The sequence below is a fragment of the Manacus candei genome, unplaced genomic scaffold (genome assembly GCF_025592945.1).
Source record: "Manacus candei isolate 608988 ecotype Guabito, Panama unplaced genomic scaffold, ASM2559294v1 h1tg000011l, whole genome shotgun sequence".
NCBI classification, from domain to species: Eukaryota; Metazoa; Chordata; class Aves; order Passeriformes; family Pipridae; genus Manacus; species Manacus candei.
Genome location: NW_026138059.1, coordinates 31,259,594 through 31,274,878, shown reverse-complemented (window position 1 = coordinate 31,274,878; position 15,285 = coordinate 31,259,594). Strand labels below are relative to the sequence as shown.

Genomic DNA, 15,285 nt, shown 5'->3' with positions numbered 1-15,285 from the left:
TCCTCCCTTCCTTGGAATTCATGGGTTATAAAACCGACAAAGAAAAATGTTGATTGTTCATGCTGGTTAGCATTTAGGATTTAATCAAATTATCCTTGAAAAACACCATAAACCCTATATTTTATTTCAACAACCCAGTATGTCACTACAGCAGAAGCTACTCCTCCTAAGACTATTTTGGGCAACGAGGCCTACAAAGTATAGAGGTGCAGCCAACATTGTTCTGACGTTGAGAGGCCACTCATGTGCTGTGTGGGAAATACAGCTTTTTCAGACCAGTCAAACTCAGGTGAATACGGCTGGAACAAAGGCAGGAAGCATCAGTTCCGCTAGAGGGATGTTGTAGGATGGAGAAGGAGAGAATCAGGTGTGCAGAAAGGTTGCAAGAAGGAAAAAGTCTTGTGTGTGTGTAGATGAATTTGGGAGTTCTGGTGTTCCAGGATATTTGTTTGAGAACTTCTTCTTAAACCATTGAAACATGAAATAACGTCAAGGACTTCTAAAAAATGTCTAGGCTGTACACATTTTCTAAACCAGGACAACTTTTCTAGAATTATAAGAAAAGGAGTGGTTTGGTATGGTGGTGGACAGTGTTTCAATTATAAGTGCTTGGAAATTTGGTTTTGTCCAAGTAACAGTATGGAAATTATTGACATATTGCTCCAAATTGATTGCATTATTTCTTCTGTATACCTTTTTTTTCAGAAGAGAAGCTACAAAATGAAAAAGTTTCGAAAGAGATGAGTGAATTTAGCAACAAAGAACAAAATAGTAACTCAGCATCACAGGAGGCAAAAGAAATTGAAGCAGATATGGTTCATGAAAAGAAAAGATCTCCAAATGCAATCACACCTGATGTAGAAGTCAAGAAAGAGGGTAAAGACAGGACAGGAAGGAGTGGGTCCAGAAGCTCCAGCAGTGGTAGCACTAGCAGCAATAGTAGGAGCAGCAGCAGTAGCAGCACAGTATCTAGTTCATCCTATAGCACTAGCTCAGGTAGCAGTCGCAGCTCTTCACGTTCTTCCTCTCCTAAAAGGAAGAAGAGGCACAGTCGCAGTAGGACGCCATCACATAAGGTTAGGCGCAGCAGAAGCAGGAGTTACTCCCACAGAAATAGGAGAGAGAGGAGTAGGAGCAGAGAGAAAATACGGGAAAGGAGAAGATCTAGTAGAAATCACAGTGCTGAAAGAGGGGAGAGGCGGAGAAACCGGAGTCCTTCAAGAGAGAAAAGCTGGGATAGACGTAGAAGCGGTAGCCGCTCACGAGACCGGCGAGCCAACCGTGCAAGCCGCAGCAGAAGCAGGGACAGACGTAAAGCTGAAGACCAGCGTAGAAGCCCAACTGGAAATAGGCACAAACATAAAAGTGAGGGTAAAGATCAAGACAGGAAGAAGGAGCAGGGCGGAGGTGTAGATAAAGACAGAAAAAAGAACAGAGAAAGGGAGAGAGATCAGGAAAAAAGAAAAGATAAGCCCAAAAAAGAGGAAAAAGAAAGTAAGGCTGGCAATCATGATGACAGTAGATTAAAGAGAAAAAGAGACAGTGAAAGAACTTTCTCTCGCAGTGATTCAATATGTGTGAAAATAATAAGACAGGATTCCAGACAAGAAAGCAAAAAAATTACTACCAAAGATAGCAAAAAGCGGTCAGGCTCTGAATCTAGTGCGAGAAGTAGTTCTGAATCACCAGGAAGCAGTAAAGAAAAGAAGGCTAAGAAATCAAAGCATATTCGGTCATGCTCCATGGAGAAATCTCAAAGGTCTGGTAAGAAGGCAAGCCGCAAACACAAGTCTAAGTCACGATCAAGGTAGTATACTTTTTAAGTATTTTGTCTGACTTTTAAAATTTTTTTTATATTCGTCTTCATGTGTTCGGCATATGAACTTTTAAAATAAAGTATGGTATTTATTAAACTTTTTGTCTTGGGCAAAAGTAACTTTGGAAAATCTTTTAAAACTATTAATTACTAAGCCTAAAGTTTGTGGGTTTGGGGGTCTTTTATTTTTTCCAGTTAACTTTTCCCCCCTTTTCCTTTATTTTTCAGATCAACAACTCCTCTTCGTCGTAAACGCTGAGGAATTTATGGCACCAGTGCTATGACGTTTAAAAATTCCATGAGTTATAAAAGGCTTGTCTCATTATAGAGGCACATTGTGGCTATGTAGGTGAAACCAGAATCCTTTTTTTATCTGTACATAGGTGTATTTTTTCCAAATGCTGCTCAGAATTAAATACCTAATAGGATTTCTTTGTATTACATTTTTTCAAGAACGGTAGTGCTTATTAAGACTATAAAACAGGCCATTCTCTTTCAGCTGTAATGTTCTTAAAATTACTATTGAATGTACTGTGATGTCAATAAAGCTCTTTAGTTAATTTTTGTTTAAAATTCTTGCACCTGAATTTTGTGTTAAATGGTAGAAAGTACTTAAAAAAAAAGGCAGCTTTTTTGGTATAACAAATTTTTAAAGTACTTGAGAAAGATTTAACATAAAACACTTATCACAATATGTAATTCATGGATTTGATGAGATTATTGGGGTTGTGGAAGAACAGAGCAAAGGCATTTTCCTTTAGATATGTGTAATAGATTTTTAATAGCCTTTTTTTTTGGTCTAGCAAGTACTATATGGTGTGTGTGTAAAATATGGGTCACTGTAATACAAACTATACTTAAACAGACTGAACCCCATTAGGAATATGTGCGACTAACTGATCTTGTGTGACAGTATGAAGCTCTGGAACTATATTCCTCACCCAGATTTCAGAAAGAACTTTCTGGATGTTCAACATATTACACGAACATATCTCAGAATTTTAGATGTTTTTATGGAATATGTTTACAAATGTCACTGAGTACACATTAGAAAACTGACAATAGGTTAACTACATTTTGGCACATGCATTAATTAAATGCATAGTGAATATTAAAGCTGGTTATTTTTGTTAGCATTACGAGAATTGTGATTCCTGTCAGGATAATACATTGATTAGACAGCAATGTCAGTAAATTTTGGGGTTTAGTATCACTATAAAGTGAAAGAGGTCACTGAATTATCTACTTTGGGAAATTGACTGTTAGTAACAAGAGTGTGAAATAATATCAGTTAAAAAGCAAACCAACAATATACAACCCTAGGTCAGTAACTGTTGCAGAAGAACATGAATTCAGGGAGAGATCTGTGCCTAGAAGGTCTGGTATGACACCAGCTGTGAAAAAGAAAAAAGGCCTAACATCAAAGTAAGTTTTCTTTGATTGGCTGTATCTGTTAAGAAAAAATATACTAGTACAGGCAACTTGTGAAGCATGTCTTCATAAACAGATTAATCCATTTAACTAAATTAGAATTAAGCTATGCAGCATTTTTCCACTGTAATTTTTTTCATAAATTAGATGCAGAAATAAACTGTTTCAGTGCAAAGAATCACATTTTAACTATACCTTTATTAAGCAAGCTAATGGCTAGTGAATACATGCATGTTTATCAAAACACTGTTACAGATAACGAATTAGTTAATCAGTTATAAATTATAACACTCCCCCAATGCCCAGTTATGTCCTTTTACATAGAGTAAACAAGTCATACCTATTAGCAAAATAAGGCATAATTTGCAGCACATAACTTCTACTTGCATCGGTAGCGGTATAAATAAAAATATGTTGATCCAATCTTTCTACGCTCTTTGCTCTGGGTAAGAGTGAGGATTTTTTTAAAAGTGGGTAGTGTAACAGTTCAGATATTTTAGAAGGATGCCTTGAGAGAGAAAGAAAGAAAGAAACTAGAAATAACTTTAAGAAAAGCTGTTGAGGAATACAGTTTCCAGAATGCATTGAATTTGATTTTCAGTTCAGATTTTATATTCTCTGTCTAATAATAAAAAAGATTGTGTATGAAAAGCTTTATATACTCTGCCAACAACTGGAACTCTGTCACTTCCTGTAAATATGAAAATTATTTTTTTGACACAAATGCACTTATATGGGTAGTGACTGTATGCCAATAAAAAGAGCATACAATCTCTGTATTTAACTGTTTCAGAAATCTTACTATAACGGCCTACTCAGTAATTCAATATCATCAGTACTCTGTCAGCATCACGTACGTTACACTTCTTTGGGCTTTAGTAACTCCCTTAGGAATGTTTTCAGCGGAAAAGGCTAAAATAACAACCAGCCTTTTAATTCCATGCTTATGAAGTGATACGAAAATGTGCAAATATATACAAAAATGGGTATGTATCTTTCCGGAAAAGTCTAAATTGGGTTGTTGCTCTATTCTTTTACATTTTAAAATGAATGCTGCAAAAACTTTTCAGGGCACTGCAGGAAAGCAAGACATAGGATTTTGAATGTTAGCAGCAACATGACACTTGGAGGCATTTCCCTTGAAAACTTTTTTAATAAACAAGGGATAGTGTGGAATCAAATGAACCACGATTTCCGTGCAAATTGTTCTGAAGATGAATACAACAAAAACAATGGGAATATGTACCCAAAGGTCCCTGCAACGGCTTGTAAGAACAGGAACCAGCTGTGTTCATGGATAGGCCAAATAAAGAGTAGTTGGGTAAAATATTCTGACTTTAAAGATGGATCAACTACATGCATTTTGAAATATAGCACAATAACAAAAACTCTGTTCTGTCTTGTGGACAACCTCTAGTTTGAAACGAGCTTATCCTCTTAAGTAGAATACTTGCCAGTGTGCATGTATTTAATTGCTTGTTACTGATTTTAAAATCACAAATATAAAAGCAATGGCAATATAAGGATTCGCTCTCGCTCAGATTTTGTGTTTCCTTTGCTAAATAAATGACAAGTAATAAATTAATTTGTATAAGTAATACGCAGATGCACAGTTTGAAGGAAGGCTTAGTCTTGTATCTTAAGGATATAGCATATAGGATTTCTTTGAGCTCTATTTTTTTCAGTAGCTCTGAGATGTTATTAAAGACTCATGAGCTTTGTTGGATGGAAAGCAGGTGAGTAGAGAAGTGATGCAGGTTTGCCATAGGTTTAATTGCTGTTAAGTTTTTTTGAGCCCTTTCAGCAGTCTGTATTTAGCTTTAAAAAGGAAAAAAATCCAAACTTTACTACATGAATTATACTGTATTTATAGGAGACCTGTAAACAGGCAGATTTCAAGCAGTGAGGGTTGTAGGCACCAAGCAAGGTCAGTTAAAGCAGAATGGCATTAGAGGTAAGAGCAAGTCAAACCAGGACTGGTTATACTACTCAAACTTCCTGCGGTCTGGAGGCTGCCCCTGCCCTTGGCTTTGTGCAGGCCGTGCTTCCTGCCTGTGGATGCCAGCATCCGCATGGCCAGGCAGGGAACCCGGCCTGTGGTCACCTGCCTGGCAAGCACGGGAGCACTGCCAGCTGCTGCTTCCACGGCTTACCTTTGTCTTGCTTTGCACCGTGCCCTTCCAGCCAGCTTTAGTTCTTACTGGGCTTTCCTGTGAGACCTGCAGCTCAATAAAGTGTCAGAAAATGAATCTTTTTAAAAACTGGCTTAATTCTTTTCCATTTTAAGCTTGTTAAACTATCTCACCATGGGGATTTGAGAATGCTAAAGCCCAAGTTTGGGGGAAAAGGCCCCCCGTGTCTGTCAGCCCTGAACTGCCAGAACTGCTCACCTGAACCTCAGTCCAGGGCCCTGGGCTGCAGTGCCCGGCAAGGGAGTGGGGAAGGCATCCTTGTCTTCCTGGGGCACAGCCTGGCTTTGTCTGCAAAAGGTGACACGGCAGCCTCTGAAACTGGCAGCAGCAAACCAGCCTGGATGGTTCCCAAGAGGAAGCACTCGGGCAGTCTCGAGCCCAGCCATGCTGGGAGCCCAGGAGTTCTGCTCGTCCCGCAGCGGAGCACTGCAGGCTGCTGGCAATCGCTTGCCTGCCGTGCCTCCCCTCTCCTTGAACGGAGGAGTTGCGTGGTTTGTGCCCTGCCCTGCAAGTCCGGTGAGTTTCTTGGTAATAAACTGAAAACTGTTCATCGCTGTGTCGTCCGAACGAGCCTCTGCTCGGGGAGCCTTTTCTTGTCCCAAGACAGGCAAGGATCGGGACGAAGGGGGTACTCATTTAAACAGAGTCGCTCCAGGTGAAGCCCTGGCGACAAGTGCCACCGTACGGGTTGGCATTCGCAGAGGCCCCAGCGCCGGGCGGAACCTTCCCGGCTCCCGCCCGAGAGTCAGCCGGCGCGGCCGGGAGCGGACCGGGGCGGGGCGACGGCGGCGGCGGCGGTGACGGCGATGTGGGGCGGCGGCGGCGCCGGGGCAGCCCGAGCGCTCACCCTCGCCCTGCGGCGCGGGCGGGCGGCGGGCGCGCTGCCGGGGGCTGCGGGCGGTGAGCGGGGCCGGGCGGGCGGGAGGGTCCGGCGCGGCCCGCGGTGCAGGCGGAGTGACGGGGCTTCCTTCCCCGACTGCTCTGCAGCCGGGCCCCGCACACCTCCCGGCGAGTGTGTGTGTGTGTAAGCTCCTGGATGCGTCCCCGGCACCGCCGGCCGGGCTGGCAGCGCCGCACCAGCCCAGTGCCCGCCCGGCGGGCCCAGAGCGGCTGCCCGGGGCGGAGGGGGGGCTCTCCCAGTGAGGTGTTTGTCCCCTGCCGCCTCCTTTGCAGCCCAGAGGTGTCTGTGGATCGCTCCATCGCTCGCTGCAGCTTAAAATCATCCTCCGGGGTGTCTTGTGGGTGTGGTGAGGTACTGCTGTGATCCTGGGGGCTCAGGGGACCGGGCAGCAGTTCGATGTGAGCGGGTGTGCGCTGTGCCGGGAGATCCCAGCTCTGCGTCGGCGAGGCAGGAGTGGAGAGCAGTTTCAGTACAGTGTGCTTGGCCTGTCTGCACAGGCCGTGAGGTTTTCTTAGTTACGTTTCCTTACCAGTTCATGCAATGCAAGATGGGTGTGCAGCTGTGTATTTGTCATCCCAACACGTAATAAACCCACTGTCGATAAGTGTGTGTATGCACACCTTATGATCAGAGTAAACATTTTGGGGAAATTCACATTAATTGAAACACTTCAGCTGCATGAAAAGCTCCATTCAGGCTCTGAAAATTGGCATTGCACGTAACTTGAGGAGTACAGGGGTGGTCAACTAGCATACACTCTTATTTAATGCCCATGCACTTCTGAAGTATGATAGTGAACAAATGTGCAAAGATTGGCATGGTTAGTATTGTGCTAGAGTAGCATTCTTACAACTGTGTGTTTTGCCTCTGAGCTCTCCTAAAGCTGATGTTTTTAGTTTGGTTGTCTTTTATTTATGCAGATGGCCATGCTGATCTGTCTTTTCAGACAGGCCTGAGAGGCATCCTTCAGGACTACAACTGGAAAATACAACTGAAATCCAGTAGTACTCTGCCTGTCTCACTGACTGAAATGAAAAGCAGCATGTAAGTATTGCATCTAAAATAATCCCATGTGACAGGGACTACCATTTTCTATAACAATTTAATTTTACTTTGTGACAGTGTCACATGGAGCCATTTTTACATCTCACTCATGTTTAAATGTTTGAAGTGGCCTATTCATATTTTGTTAATTACTGACATAAAAATTACAGGCATGCAGCCATCTGTTTGGGAAGATGTGTCACCCATATAGTGTATAAAATCTGTGTGCTACTAAACAAGTTGAACTAGAGTCTCTAAAGGAAAATGAGTTTTGCCTTTTTCCATTTTCTGATACAGAATTTGTTTTTCCTTAATTTCAGCCAACACAAAATATCAGTATGAGTTTAATGACATTCAGCTTTCATTATTTAGGCTCACTGCGAAGAGGCCTCTCAGCACTTCACACTCATCAGTGGATTCAGAGGAAATAAAAAAATTCCAGCTCCTCGCGCATAAGTGGTGGGATGAAGAAGGAGAATATTCAGCCCTTCATTCTATGAATGATATTAGAGTGCCATTTATTAGGTATGGTTTTGAAGACAGTTTTTCTTAAATGTACTATTTCTGCATAACCTCAGAAAACTTGTAAAAAGAAAAATTGTAAAAGAAAAACAATTATCAGTACTTAAGGTAACTGAATATTGCATCTACTAAAGTACCTTGTGTGTTCGACCTTAATCACATCCCTTTTCTTTCAGAGATACTCTGTTGAGCATGAGTTGTAATTATCATCTGGGAAATCCACTTTCTGGAGTAAAGATTCTTGATGTTGGCTGTGGTGGAGGACTGCTAAGTGAGGTAAGAAACAGCGTGCTCTGTGTTTTCTGGTTAAAAAGTGTACAAGGTATTTGAATTGTTTTACTGTTACACTGCTTAATTTCTAATATTCCAAGGAGGACCTTTTCTCTTCTTTGATATGTTAGTTACTGAATATAGTGTAGTGTATCCTACAAACCCTATGGAATATTTGGTTTGCATAGTGATGGTGGTTTAAGAAAACAAGAGAGGTGGTAATGAGAAATTCTAAAATTCTGAGGTTCATCAGTAAAATAAGATTTCAAACACTCAAAAGGGAAGGAACATGAAAACATCTTTGAGTTGTTTTTTTTTTTCAATTTACAAGCCTAGGCAAGAATACTTAGAATCATGACAGTCTTCATTACCGAAGAAGTATTTTCTGATGTTACAGAGGCTTCCTGAGAAGTCTGCACAAACCTGAGACTGAGAAGTTGCTATTTGTGATAGAACCCTTTGTCCACAAAGGCTCTGAATAGTGCTGTGTCCCATCAATAGACCAGGGATGGTTTGTGAATTTAGGGTTACAGATCTGGATGACTTACCCTGAATCACTCCCCTCTTTTCTTTCTTTCTTTTTTTTTTTTTCTTCTCTTCTAAACAAATCCTGTAGCCTTCTGAGAGTGGTCTCTCTGACAAGGCTGGCAAAACTGGTGTGCTGCATCACCTTCTCAGGCTGAACAACTGGTAAATTTCAGGTTGGAATATCATACATGTGGTCATGTTCTGCAGCCTGTTTCAGTTTCAAAAGAGGTGATGACTGAGGTGTTAACCTAGGAGTAAGAAGACACTGGAGAAACCTGAGTGACAGCCAAGGCTGATGCTATCCTAGTAAACATCAGTGTTTAGTTCTCAGCAGTGAAAAAGTCCCAGAGATAATCATATATTAAGTAACCATTAAAAAGATATGAGGATTTACCATTACAGGTGGATGTTGAAGAAAGTAATGACAGTAATTAAATACGGCATTGTTTTCCCCCTTTAATTACTGTGTTGATTTCCCCTCTCTGTTTTTTTCCTCTATCAGAGAGTAAGAGTGGAGGAAATCTTTATTTGGTGTAACAAAATAGATTCAGAATAAATTTTTCTAAAAGACGAGTATTTTCCAGTATATAATATGTGTATATTGCAGTGTATAATTTTCCAAGAAAATTAACACCACCTCTTCCAAATCTAAGGGTTTTCTTGCTTCGATAAACATTTAAAATAAAATTGCTGGATCAGAGCTCATCATACTGCTGTTTGTCTTGTTCTCTAATGGATGTTTTCTGCATCATGTATGTACATTGCAAAGTTACCCTTAAGTAAATTGTTTTCATGCAGAGAATAAATTATACTCTGTTTTATTAGCCTTTAGCTAGACTGGGAGCTTCAGTTACTGGAATTGATCCTCTGGAGGACAACATTAGAACAGCAGATCGGCACAAGTCATTTGATCCAGTCCTGGCCAAGAGAATACAGTACAAGTCCAGTTCACTGGAGGAGATTGTGGAAGAGTCTATGGAAACCTTTGATGTAATTGTAGCTTCTGAAGTAGTGGAGCATGTGGCTGACCTTGAAACGTTTATCAAGTGTTGTTCTCAGGTGTTAAAGGTAAGAGAGTTTTTGCTTTCATTATTGGCAATATTTATTCTCTATTAATATGGCTCTTATTTAAAGGAATGTGAAAGCACATCTGCATTCTTTTCTCCACTTTGAAGTCAGAAGCACTCTAGAGGTGCCTACCATTCTCCTTTGTGACCCAGGTACATCATCCCACCTTTAGCTGGGGAATTTATTTCCCCAACCTAGCTTAGCAAAGTGTTAGTGTTATTAGTGTTATTACCTAGTATTGCAATGTTGCATTGCATCAAGACCTTAAGAAGTCAGGTTGCATCTGATTTCACCCAGGTGAGAGAAAACATGACAGTGCTGCTGTTGATGGACAGCTGTGGCTCAGACTGCATTGAAACTGAGGTGTTAACCTAGGAGTAAGAAGACACTGGAGAAACCTGAGCAACAGTCAAGGCTGATGCTATCGTAGTAAACATCAGTGTTTAGTTCTCAGCAGATGTTTCTGACTCACAAGATGCTATTCCAGCTCCAGCATTACATCAGATGTGCTCCTGGATTGCTTTTAAAGGGTCGTAGTTATACTTGAAAATAATCAGGTGGTTATTCCTCTTGATATTCATTTGTAAAGAAGAATGGTAGGCTCAGCACACAAGCAGCAGCTTTCCTTTAATCTCTTTACCTTTCTGATCATCAGAAGGAATATCGGTTATTTGAATGGAACTAATTTTTAGCCAGATAGGGACAAAAAAATTTTCATTTATTTCTACCAAACAGTCTTTTGAAGACTTTTAATTATTCTGACCTTGTTTTTTTAACCATGTGATCATTAAAACAAGCACAGCATGGCACTCAGGAGTCTCAAAAATTAGGCAGCATTGGAAATTTTACTTTGATTTCAATTAAAAAGTGGTTTGGGGTTTTTTTTTTGTTTGTTTGTTTGATTGCTTTTTGGTTTGGGGGAGTTTTAACAATAGATATTGTATATGCCTTAATACCTTTTATTTAACCATTTCCTGGGCAGGAAATGTTAAAAGTGACTTTGTTCTTGGTTAGGTGTTCTTTGGGCAAGGAAATGGTTTTTAGGCCATGCAAGACTCTGATTATGTTGACTCTTTGAGGACTACTGCATCATACTGTTGTATTTAAATGTTATACTTCTAAATACCTATCTTGGGAAGAAATTACTTCTTTTTGCATTGTGTAGAGTTGCAGATTGACAAATTCTATATTTTAAGGTGATTAAATTTACAATTTTTAAAATTAATATTCTTCTAATTGAACATTTTAATCTTCTAATTAGCCTGAAGGTTCTTTATTCATTACGACAATCAATAAAACACAGTTGTCCTATGCCCTGGGAATTGTGGTTGCAGAAAAGATAATGGGCATTGTACCAGAAGGAACACATGAGTGGGAGAAGTTTGTTCCCCCTGAAGAGCTGGAGCACCTCCTGGAATCAAGTAAGTTCCAGGCCAAATGATGGGAATGCAGAGAGAGATATCCAAATAGTCCTTGTAGAAATAGCAAAGAAATAAGCTAGATGGGGTGAGTGCTAGCAACAATACACAGTTTTTCCTGACTGAGTTAACAGTCGTATATTATGAGTATAATTTCTGGTTTAAAGACACTGCTGCTTACTGGATTTTGCAAAAAATAAACGAACTAAGTGAAATCCTAAGAATGCAGTGATTACTCAAACAAATCATGTTACAGCTGCCCTCTCTTTGATAGCCTAAATAAAAATTCCAAGGTTTTCCATTGTGTTCTGGTGGCAGAATGTATGCTCTGAAGTGGTTCATTTGCTCTAGGCCAGGTCTGAGGCAATAACTGTACTGGCACTCCAGAGCTGCACTGCTGCCACTGCATTGTTTGCGTCTTTCCCTTGGGAGGAGATGTTTTTAGTTTTGGTTGCTGCTCCATGTTCTCTATTCATATTATGTTGCTAAAATATTTCTTCAAAAATGTGAAGATAAAACCTACCACAAATGCGTTACTCATTTCTTGAAAAACTATTATACTGATTTTAATTATTTCTAATTAAATTGCCCTGGTTTGATTGCTTTTAAAATAGACAAAGCACTGAGCTGGGAAGAGTTCTGCCCATTGCCCTCCTTTGCTGCAGATGTCTTAAAACCCTGTCACGGAATATTTCACTTTGCTTTAATTCACTGCAAAGAAACTGAAGTATGAGTGGAGCTATTCTCTTGGCAAGGTCTTTTCCTGGCACTTTGCAGTGATGCCATAAGGAACATGACTAATACTGGTTCACATACTGGTGGTTCTTTCTGTTCTTCCTTCAAAAGGAGAAGCAGGTGCAGTGGAGTGATTTGTTTTGATAGGGTGTTTGTTTTCTGCCTTCCATCCTGTATCCTGCTGGGACACAGCGGATCCATGCAGCGAACTGAGCGCTGCTCAGCAGGGAGTGATAAATCACTCTTTATTTGCACTGAGCCCTTGATGGCATTCTTCTGCCTCCTTCTTACATTTTTCCATTCCTAAAGGGAATCTGCAGAATCCTTCCAAATATGCTCAGATTTTGATTCTGGAGTGTGTGACGTCAATCTGAAGAATGACTCCGCTGACAGAAAACATTACCAGTCACGCAGGTGTGGTGGTGTGAAGTTGGGGTTTCTGGGAGAGCACATTGCAGGGGCTCACATGTAGCGTGCTCAGGGTACGTGGCCTGGCACAGAGATGCTGAAGCCACTGCCAGGAGCAGGACCTGCTGTCACCTGCAATGCCAGTGGCACTGCATGTAGTGGTGTCTGACAAAGCCCAGCTTGTGAAGTGCTGCTCCCCAGCCTGCAGGAAGAAGTGTATTTCAGTCTTGCTCTTCTGAAGACCTTGATATCGCAGTGATTTACAATATTTAAGAACATCAGTTCCTTTATATGGCTTCTTTCTTTCCTAGATGGCTTTTCAGTCAAGACTGTGAATGGGATGTTGTATAATCCGCTCTGGGGTTCGTGGAGCTGGATGGAAAGCACGAGCCTTAACTACGCAGTGCATGCTGTGAAGTCTGGGGCTCAGGGACAGTCAGGCCCCACAGATGCCCCATCAGAGATGGATATTCAACAGCGCTCAGCCACAGCTGGCACAGCTGGCACTGCCTCAGACATCACTGTCTGAGATTTGTGGTGATGGATTGTCACCAGGACAGAAAAGAAGGTTTTACTCAGATGGACATAATAAAACCTTTTCTAACAACAAGCTTCCTGTTTGCATCAGTAATACTTGTGCTATTTTTGGCCAAATATTTTAGGGCAGTCTCAGAAAAAAAACAAGTGCCCATTATCTCAGGAATCTTTTAAGATTGAAATGATCAAAGCTTTTAAAGAGTAAGTATTTTTATGAGAAAGTAGTTTCAAATTGTTGGACAGGGAAATGCAAATTATTCTGTCAGTAGCTTGGAGGAAGCTCCTGTATGTGGAGGCATTTTCAGTCCTACTGGGACTCAGATCTTCACAGAATAATAGTGTAAATGTAAAGTGAGTTAAAACCCACAATGATGTACAATAAATAAAATGCATTGGGTATTTAAGATACTCAACTCTGTTATGATGCCTCAGAGCTTTTTTTTTATTTTTAAACTTTTATAGATTTTAGAAGTAGATGTGTAATGAATGTAGATTTTAATGGAGCTGTATTATGTCCCTTACCCTGTAGCATAATGTTTACACATACCTAACCCTATTATCCTATTTCATATCAATCCCTCTAAAATTCTGTTAGCATATTTAGTCTTCTTTTCAAGGTAGAATTGTAGAAAAACATCCTAAGGCCTGGACCAGAAGATATCACAGAGACAAAGTTGAAGCCCAGAACTCTGGAGGAACTGCAAGGTCTGTGTGTGCTGAGAAGAAGATGAGGATGAGGAAGAAGGGATCCCAAATGCCCCCAGACCCAATTCCCGAAGGGGCGTGTTGGGAGGCAGAACTGGGGGTGGACAGAACTGGGATTGGATGGATCTTATTATAAAATCATAGAACCACTATCTAGAGGCACGTGTGGTATGGATTCCCTGGGCCTTAGGCCTGAGATTAAAGGACCTGCTCTCTTTATCTTATCTTATACACTAAATTGGCCTGGAGTCTTTTTCTCTCTGCAGTCTTTTAGGCAACAGTTAAAATGTATGAAACACTTAAAAACTACAGACACTTGTTTCTATAATATGCCTTTCTCCCTGAGAGAAGGGGAAAAAGAAAGAGCAAACCTTTTCTGTTGAGTCCTGCTATATCTGCAGTTGATGTGAGGTAACTGTGCAGTGGAAGAAGAGTCATAGATCAGAGTGCCTCAGCTGTCGAAGCCTCTTCACCATAAAGATTCTTGTATTTGTGCCTATAATTTCAACTTTCTCTCTCTGCCCAAATAAAGGGAAGTAAAGCTGTGGCTAAAATTTTACTAAGCAACCAGGGCTTTATGCTAGAAAAATGACATATTAGCAGCCTGTCCTAGAACTGAAGTGCCATATCTACTCAGTCCTAATGTCCGAGAGCCCAGGTAAAGAAAAGTGATTTACAATGAAACAGAACTAAAGTGTCTGTGTGTGTGTGTGTGTGTCTATGACTGTATCTCCTTTTTCTTTCAGCTTGTACACAGCTTGTCTCTGCAGGCATGAAGATGAAACTTTTTTCCTTCCCTTATTTTTCTCCCTTTTTTGTTTGCTTGTTCATTTTTCCTGCTGTAGAGGTGTGGTGGGCTAAATTATTGTTTTACGCGTTTGCATTCTTGCTGCTTTGCTGTATCTGCACGTTGCCTTCAGATCCAAGTTTCATGATGGATTTGATGATGGCCAGGAAAATGTATTTAATTTATGATGGAAATAATAGTAATTCATAAGTATTAAGACTACAAAGGATTATCTGGTGTGATCGTTTCCATGACAGTAAGTTCCGCTTCATAATATTTCTTTGGCTATAGCTTGGCTTTGAGCAAGTGGTTCATCATCATGTAAAGTGTTCAGTGACGGAGAAGCCATCACTGAAGTAAGCCATCATGTGGCTTACTACATCAGTAAGTAAATTGTTCCAAAGGTTCACTGGTTGAAGTGGTCTAAACCTCAGAACCTAGCCAGTGATGTCTTAAAATCTCCATTTTTATGCTTAAGGACCTGTATCAGCTGCAGTTTTGAGTCAAGTCACCCCTCAGTTTTCTCACAGATAAATGGTCTGAGATTATCTCTACAGCTATTACCACTGCATATGAGTTCCTGTAAAATTTCATGATAAACATCCTTTCTGAAGCATGACAGTGGCAATGGGTGCAGCATTTCAGTAATGGTTTCACTAATGCCGTCTGCAGGAGGAATACATCATTCTCTTTCTGCCTGACCACCTGTTTGGGAGTCGCTGCTCCACTGGTCATGCGTGCAGTGTGGTGCACAGTGTTGAGGAGAGGAGTGACACTGGGGAAAAATGTGGAGCCTAAGCAGATAAAGCAGTGGCCTTTGATCCTATCAGTGTGTTCAGGCACATTGACCTATGTGGCTTGAGTAAGTTCACCTAACCAAATTACCAACTTCAGTCTAGGTTACGACAACTGTATGACTTGTT

General features: G+C 40.8%; 2 protein-coding genes across 4 annotated transcripts in view; both read left to right on the top strand.

The window, feature by feature from the left end:
- The window catches only part of PNISR (PNN interacting serine and arginine rich protein), a 28,033-nt gene extending 24,007 nt beyond the window's left edge, over positions 1-4,026 (top strand). Inside the window, exons 11-13 of one of the 2 annotated variants that reach the window (XR_007902887.1) lie at positions 706-1,807; positions 2,045-3,081; positions 3,116-4,026. Coding sequence is in view for 1 of the 2 variants with exons in the window: in XM_051778179.1 (XP_051634139.1) it covers positions 706-1,807; positions 2,045-2,075 (1,133 nt within the window). In the remaining variant the exon portion in view is untranslated. Of the gene's footprint in view, positions 1-705; positions 1,808-2,044 lie in introns of both variants that reach the window. The other variant, XM_051778179.1, reaches the window with a different exon arrangement.
- On the top strand, positions 3,151-13,294 carry COQ3 (coenzyme Q3, methyltransferase). 2 transcript variants are annotated; one of them, XM_051778202.1, is made up of 8 exons: positions 3,151-3,241; positions 5,535-5,955; positions 7,261-7,384; positions 7,757-7,909; positions 8,083-8,182; positions 9,530-9,772; positions 11,034-11,193; positions 12,645-13,294. In XM_051778202.1, exons 2-8 carry the CDS (start codon positions 5,568-5,570, stop codon positions 12,860-12,862), a joined length of 1,386 nt encoding a protein of 461 aa, XP_051634162.1. In that variant the 5' UTR covers positions 3,151-3,241; positions 5,535-5,567; the 3' UTR covers positions 12,863-13,294. The 2 variants fall into 2 exon arrangements, with proteins under 2 accessions (XP_051634162.1, XP_051634163.1); XM_051778203.1 differs by lacking the exons at positions 3,151-3,241; positions 5,535-5,955 and adding an exon at positions 6,231-6,339.
- The last annotated feature ends 1,991 nt before the right edge of the window (positions 13,295-15,285 follow it).